Genomic DNA, 8,296 nt, shown 5'->3' with positions numbered 1-8,296 from the left:
TCACAGTATTTATTCTTGTTTTTGTTTTTAATTGGTGAACTACTGTCTCTTTTCAGTGATTTAGTTTTATTTTGCTTCAGTGTGTATCACCAGACAATGTTTTGCTTTTGTAATGGCCTTCTTTCTATCGAGGGACTATTGTTTATGTTATTTTGCATAAAAGTTTACAAGCCTGTCTAATATACTCCACTGATGAAACGGCTAAACACACACTTTCTAAACTCCTCTTCTTTTCCCTCCATCATCATCGGCAGCAGTAGTCGTGTTTCTTTTTGCCTGGCTTTATGTGAAAGTGTTATGTTACCTAATTAGCCATGTGTTTTCGGTTATGTCAGTGATGTTTGTGCAATTGCTAAAGCATTTCTCTGTTTAACGTGTAAACAGCTGTGTAAAGTATCCCAGACCATGACCAAGTTTTTATTTGCCTGAACTGAACCAGACTTAAAATGTACAGCAGTCGGGAGCTTATCTAGTCACATGTGGGTGGTTGTCCCTGTATTCTTTCCTGTTCAAGTGAAGCTCACTTCCATCTCCACCTTGACTTTTCAAGCCTGCGGCCATTTAAAGCTGGAATTAGATTGCATGAGTTAATTCCTTGTACTAAACTATTTAAGGCAGGGATTACCAAAGGTCCTCCCGGTAGGGGGAAAAGAGGTTAAGGTGTCTATTCTCGCAGCCTTGGCAGTGTGACCAGTTGACATGAAACGAACACTGCTGTGCATCTTATATGTGGTTGTTTTTATTTGGGCTAGCTCTCATAGAAGATCCAAGAGTCCAACTTTTATCATTAAGTTTACCTGTGTTTTTTTTGTTTTAAACCTGATTTATTTCAATCATGTACACCAAAGTAGTTTTGCCATGATCTGTACTGTACTGTACAAAAAATGTGCAATAAAGATGTAAATCTCTTCCCAGCACATCTTCCCCTGTTTAGTTTTTCTTTCTTTTATTTAGTTGTTGATATTTTGGAGGGGTTCATATCAATCTATACAACAAGATCAGTTGTTTTCCAGGCAAACTTTAACCTATGCAAATGTCAGCTAGCATGTTGCTATTTTGCATGTACAGTGTTCACAAAGCTTATCGGCTAAAGCAGGGATTCTTGTGTTATTTCTTTTTATGGCAACTTCACTTGCAGAAGCATAAAGAAGTTCACACCCCATGCTTACTAATTTAGCAATTCGTACCCATTTAAAAAAAAAAAAAAAGAAATATGGTAGCATCATTTTCTTATTTTCCACAAAAATCATATTAAATAAACTGATGTTCACCACTGATCAGAATGTGCAGTATGTGTAAATTATAAATATATTTTCCCACTTTTCCATGCTAGTTGCTTAACAAACATGTAAGAAGCCATAGCTAGAAGCTTAATTTGTACCATTGTGTTTTTCCCCTTTTGCTTTGTTTTCTTGTAGCGCAATTATAAAAGATTTAAAAAAGCAAAAAGTTCTACTTGGCTGTACTTTTGATGTGTTTTGTCTGACAGAATCCAAAAGCAACGACACGAATTCATTATTTGCGATCCAGGAACGTAGATAAATATTTAAAGGGCAATAAAGAATGAAGTGAGCCACAGTGGTATGAATGTTTTATTTCAAAAACTGGATCAAGAAGCAAACGTCATATGAAGAAGAAACAACTTAACTGCTCTTTTATGACCCTATAAATATATAGCACATGAGCTAATGTGTATCTGTGTATGTATAGTTAAAAAACAATATCTCCTCGAGGACTACAAGATACTGTGCATTCATTAGAACACTGAACCAGTGTTTTCTTTATAATAAACATAGTGGTTCTTACCCAGAGCTGCAGTACTGCTAAAAATCCAGGTTAACAGATAATTGTTTGTCACATTGAGAGAGAGCTGATTGGCTGATTGCATAATTCTGTCATTCTGATTGTTTGTTTGTTTGTTTTAATGGTACTCATGAGGGAATATAGGAAGAGAACAATAACAACCATCTTTCCTTTTAATTTGAGATTGCAGCTATATAAATGTGGCTGTTCATAGTTCAGTTCTGGTTCATTTTTAAAGAAGGATGTGCTGCTTTTTTATAATAGAGATGGAGACAGAAGAGGTGACTAAGCAGTGGGATTCAATCCAAGATCAGCAAAGTGTCACTGTGGGTCAAGAGATGTGCCACTCTCACAGAAGCCTGCAACACAAGGGAGAGAAGTAGCATTATTAACTATATGGTAGCTTAAACATCTTTATCTCCTGCATGCGTTAGTACTGAGCATTTTATTTTCCTATATTTCTGAAAATATTGGCAATATAGGCCGGGCAGACACTGACCACAAGAATTTTCACCTTTTAATTTAGTCAATTATTCACTTGGTCTTTTACCCTATTGAATGACGGACTGATAAAAGCCACAGATCAAAGAATCAAAGCATAGTCAACTCACCGGTGTGTGCAACCCGTCTGTATTTACCCAACAGACAGAGGTCTGTCTTCTTCTGGAGGACAACTGGCTGGTCTTCTGGCCTTAGGCCAGTTGAGTGACGAGAGAATATGAAGGAGTACCCATCTAGGCAAGTGCCATCAGCGTCCACTAGTCTGCAGGAGTAGTGGACTGCGTAGTTGTCATAGTCAGTGTCAATAACCCAGTGGTCATCATCTAAGAGCACGGAGAGTGTGGAGGAGAGGTTACTTTTGCAAAACCATTCATTTACAAATTTTCAACTTACATACTGAGAAAAACAAAAAACAACAAAGAAAGTATGAAGCCAAAATAACAGAAAAAAATATATATATGTATATTTTTTCACTTAAAAAAACATTAAAGTAATATTAATAATACAGCTGTTTGATCCAGTGGTGGATACTGATGTTTTAGTGATTGCATCCCGTGTCTAAAATGATTACTTAACCTCCTTTTTCTTTAATAACACAGTAAATACATAGTCATACCCCCTGATGTTAAAATTGAACTCAACAAAACACTATTCATTTTCCAGTGTCCGGGGTCACGAATTAAGTGCAGCAGTTGATAATTATGTTATATTATCAGTTGGCTTAAGGTCAAAACCCCCTTGGTGGTGACTATCAAGTAACAATTACAGTGTCTGGTCGTTCATTGTTGAAAGGATTTCTTTTTAAAGTCTGAACAAAGACAAATTGAATCAACATGAAAGTTAAAGGTGCTTTTCACTTCATAACTTACTTCCTGTCTGCAAGTAGGATGCAGCTCCCCAATACTTCATCTTAAACTTTGCAGGGTCAGCAGTCTCCTCGAATGTGGCAAACATGTGGGCACACATCTCCCAGTTGCTAGAGGTCAAACAGCGAGAATAAGCCATTACAAAAAATGCGAGACAAAAAAAAATCTCATATTGCAAATTGCACACGTTCAAAACAAAAGCCTCTACAGAACAGAGCCTACTTGAGGATGATGACTCTGCCTTGGGCGGTGGCAGTCATTTTGCCATCTTCTTCAATATTTATCTGGGCTACGACGTTGTCAAGCAAGAACAGGCCTTCTGGATCCTTCTTCCCTACAGCATACCATGTCCCTGCATACTACGAGTAGAAGAACACATTAAAGAAAAATCACGGTGGAATAGTACTACTCAGAAATTATGTAAAACATTTTTTTTTAAATAACAACATAGTTAATATTTTTCAACTCACCCTAGTTTTGTCGAAATTCTGCATGACGTTGATGTTGGCTACCTGGCAGTCCTGTGCCCAGGACAGTGCCAGGAGAGAGAGGGCTACAACGTACCGAAGCATTCTACCTCCGAGGAAAGAAGAAGAGAAAGAAGGCACAGACCACAGACAGTTAGAGAAAAAAAGGAGGCATAATGGAGAACAACAACAGAAATACAGACATGCACACTGCACTGCAAGTCCTCAAGACGAGCAGAATGTGATGAAACTCCAAAAAGTACTTCCACAGGGCTACAATAGTGTTTAAAAAATAAAACCAATACCAGAAAAAATGATATATCTTTAAATATTTGACTGAAAATGTAAAAGCAAAACCCCCCCAAAAACAATCCATATGAGTGTGTACCTTGATACCACAAAGACTCCAAAGAAATCCTCTGATTTTCAGTCTGGACTGGCCTTAAATACAGCTGGCCAGTATTACATAATAACTTCTGGAGACCCAGAGTGCCCCTGCTTTCCCCACAGCGAGTTTGCCTTCCATTGGACAAACATTTACATAACCGCAGACCCCACTCCTATTGATTTATGTGTTCTGCACATTTGGTGGACCACCCCTCCCAATCTCCACCACAATATCTGTTTTTTCACTTATTGCTAAAGGATTCCTATTTTTATCAATGCAATGACTGGTAGAACCAGAAAGATCGGATCTACATGTATATCTTTTTTTGAGGGGGGAGGGTTCTTTCTGTATTTGCCAAAGAAATCATAAAACACGCTTTGACCAGCATCTGTGTTATTGCATCAGTTGTTTTCATCTTCCAGCTCCGTGTTTGTGTAACTGGAGCTCAGAGTCCACGCTCGGCAGAAAATAATCAATGCGAAAGAAAGGTGATTACGTCTTTTCTAAAAGCAAAGTCTGAAGTTTCAAACGGAGGTCAATAATGATAGGAACTGTTAGCACAACATATATGGAAGCTGATCTTTATGTATTTTAACCTTTGGGATTAATCCATGTCAATGAAATCCAGAGCTTAATGCTGTCGATCATAGCTGAACACAAAAGAAGCTTATCGATCGGTTCTTGTGCTGAAGAAAGTGGATCGTGCTCGATCGCCATCAGGCATGAACAATGTTTCCCAAATGTTTCACGCTTGCATTATTTTGTTTTTTTGAAAGGTTTGCACAGTTAAAATACACTTTGGCATAAAAAAGAAATACCTACTCTACTCTCTAAGACAGGTCTGTTTTTCGTCTGCTGGGGCTTTTTCTTTTAAATACATCGATGCTGTTGTTTTTCACTAAGATCGTAAAACCGGTCTTCTGAGAGCTCGGCTGAATAAAGAAGAGCAAAAGTGAAGCCAAACATCTGCAGATTGCATAACCAAAGAGCTGGCCAGCTGAAAAACAGGGCAATCACTCTTGAGTAGAAATAATAGCTCCTGGAATTTGGCCAGAGGTGCTGTAACATTTCACAGTTGTGAACGCTGGCCAAGAACCTATATACATTGCACTGCCAGATTTGTCTGTGCGTTAAACATTTATTGTGTGCTGGTGAATAGGAATGTAGTGCTTGAAGTAAGAGCGAGTTTCTTTTTTCTCATGGAAAAGTAAGTTAGTAAAAATCCCTGTATAAAATTGGAACTTGAGTAAAACACCTCATGGCTACATCCACAGTCCCCATCTGAACTTTGGAGCTTTGAAGAGGGCAAAAGCACTGAACACGCGCCGATTGAATTTGGGTAGAGTAGTATGTCCCCTTGTAACATAATCCAATCAAATTCCACCCCTACCTGTGCCCTTAAGGGCCAAAATGTAGGACTGACAATGTCAAGATGTATTGGATATACATTGTACAGATTTGATCACGATTAAATGATTAGGAGTGCAATTTGCAAATCTCATCTCATCTTATCCAAACAGATCAATCATTCACAAGGATCCATTAAGTGCAGTGGTTTTTAATCATTAATCGACCTATTTAGCAAAATGCTTACAACTTTCTTATGTTCCAATTACTGGCATTCATAATTATTTTATAGTATCTTTTTTTTAATTGCTGTCTTTTCTGTTATTATTCTATTCTTTTACATATGTACAGAATTCGCCTGCTTGCTGCTACTACTGCACATTCACCTAATGTATATACTATATATACAATGTTCTTCCTCTACCCCCCCCCATTTTTGCACATGCCGAGGAGCGTGTGTTATACTTGTATAACTATGCATGTGACAAATAAAGAACCTTGAACCTTGAACCTATGTAAGCATATAAAGGATACTGAGCACAGAGACTGAAGAAGTCACTCGGATGAGTGACGAAACATTTCTCCCACTGAAAACGCTACGTCCAGATGTGCATAATCAACCTTTTGGGATATATAAAGGATAGTGCACGTGGGGGTTGGGGGGAGAGGACACATTGTGTAACCAAGGTAAAACAAGTTCACATCTGTGAAGCTTAAGGTCCAAAAACACAATGATGTCAAACAGTGAATGAATAATTATCAACACAAATCAGCTGTCTGCATTATTTATAAAATCATTCTGATTTTGCTACAAATTCTGTTTATGATTTATTTGTTGTTGGTAATGTTACCATATGTGGACATTAACAAAAGGTAATAGTTGGTGTTACATTAAGAATATCATCTATGTGTGATATCATTAGGGTCTTTAGAAGTGGTAGTAAAAACACTCCATGATCACGATATGCAGTTATGGTATCCACATTTTATTAACATCAAGAATCTAATGTTACCCATGCCCCAGATTGTATGGAGATAGCACATAGACACATATAAACATACAAGCCAATAGTCTGAGGAGTGAAAATGTGTCTGTAAAATAACAATATGACCTGGACTTTGGGCACAATTTGGCTGAAGACTCTGTATAAGATCCTTGTATGTAATTTTGATTAAATTCAAACTAATACTGTTTCGTTCTCTTGACACACAATGGATTCCACAAGGTCATGGGTCCTTTGGCTAGATGAGCTAATAATAAAATAAAAGCTGTGACAAATTCAGGACTCCTGAAGATACCTGGTGTTAATCAAAACTGATTTAACTTTGACAGTGTGACTTCATGTGTGACAGCTGAGCTGCCTGGTGTGTGCATAATTTGCCATGGCCGATCCTTTTCTAAATATAGGTTTATGTTTAATAGAGGGCATGGTTAGCACCAATGGATGAAGAACATTGAGAAGATCCTGGATGTGAATCCATTGAGCTGCCAGGTGGGCTTTCTTTTTGGCATTTGCGTGTTCTCTCTGTACCTGTGTGGGTTCTCTCCAGGTTCTCCAGCTTCCTCCCACAGTCCAAAACATGCTGTTGGGTTAATTGGTGATTATAAATTAGCTGTAGGTGTGAGTGCTTTTCTGTCTCTCTGTGTTAGCCCTTAGATGGGCAACTTGTCAAAGGTGTACACCACCTTTCACCCTATGACATCTGGGATAGGCTCCAGCCAAGATGCAAACCTGAACTGACTAAAAAGACGGATGGCTTTAATAGATAAAAATGTGCTTAAATGATAATCCGCTGGCAATGCATACTGCCATGTCACGAAGAATGACTCCTTTAAACACAACTTTACCTCCTCATTGATATCCTACTACTATCAGAAAGATCAAAAAGATTTGTTACAGTAGCATGCACTGCACATAAAAACATCTCCTTCTGTTTGCTAGTATGCATGGATCATGTAAAAGTAACAAACAAACAGCTGAGTAGTGTGTGCTTATTAATCAAAGGTGAAAAAATCTTACAAAAAAGGAAATAAAAGAAAGGATAATGAATAAAATGAGGGCATATTTGAAAGAAAAAGTATATTAGACTGACAAATTTGGTGTCTTTGCATCCAGGAAGAAACCATTCCTAATAATGCTTATGCACCTGAGGCCTGTACTAGCTAGCTGCTTTCCGTCCGTGCTGGTGGGCAGATAAAGTGCAATGGTTAGAAAATTTGTGTTTGGACATGTTTGATCTCACAGTGCTTCGTCTAATAAATGTGCAAATACATTCCGACAGGACCTGAATTATGTTGGTATCAAATGTTCAGCTACTGAACTACTACTGAATGAATGGAATTGCAGAGAGATCAAAATAACTGGTCCTTTTGTCCATAGTGTCATATCCTGAAAAGTACTCAAAACACACAAAATATAATAAAAATGTTTTTTATATATTTGTAGAAAACACATATGAATACACAACCAAGACAATACCCATCTGATAGCTGATTTTCTGTCTGCCTGTCCTTCCTCCTCCACACACTAGAAGCCAACCACCTCCTCCCGCTGTGAAATTGACTAGTCTAATTTATTTCCACAAACCCTGCTAAATCCGCACGCCCACACACACACCTTTTGTAGTTCTCACTTTTGATAGGCTTGTCTCCTTAATCCTTACAGCAGAAACAAAAAAATAAATAAATAAGTAGAAAAAAAAATGGGACACTCCTTTTCTCAAAGACCTGCCAGCAGCTAACCAGACAGTGGCGTTCGGTTAATAATAGCCAGCCATGGTTGTTTTGTACCCATCCAAGTTCAGCTAATTGGCCAATTTCCAGTTCCAGCACTGATGCCTCCACGAAGGTTTCATTAGAGCGCAGGTAGGCTGCCCACACACTGTGAGCTTTAAATAGACGATTATGGCCAGGGACACAATCG

General features: G+C 38.1%; 1 protein-coding gene across 1 annotated transcript; it reads right to left on the bottom strand.

Moving 5' to 3' along the window:
• Positions 1 to 1,579: 1,579 nt before the first annotated feature.
• rbp4 (retinol binding protein 4, plasma) lies at positions 1,580 to 4,143 on the bottom strand. Its single transcript, XM_005747376.1, has 6 exons — positions 4,026 to 4,143; positions 3,641 to 3,743; positions 3,393 to 3,529; positions 3,174 to 3,280; positions 2,415 to 2,627; positions 1,580 to 2,162 (listed from the first exon to the last, which is right to left on the bottom strand). Exons 2-6 carry the CDS (start codon positions 3,740 to 3,742, stop codon positions 2,125 to 2,127), a joined length of 597 nt encoding a protein of 198 aa, XP_005747433.1. The 5' UTR covers position 3,743; positions 4,026 to 4,143; the 3' UTR covers positions 1,580 to 2,124.
• Positions 4,144 to 8,296: the final 4,153 nt, after the last annotated feature.

The sequence above is a fragment of the Pundamilia nyererei genome, unplaced genomic scaffold (assembly GCF_000239375.1).
Source record: "Pundamilia nyererei isolate P.nyererei 1_Seehausen unplaced genomic scaffold, PunNye1.0 scaffold00196, whole genome shotgun sequence".
NCBI lineage: Eukaryota > Metazoa > Chordata > Actinopteri > Cichliformes > Cichlidae > Pundamilia > Pundamilia nyererei.
This window is presented reverse-complemented; position numbering and strand designations above follow the sequence as displayed.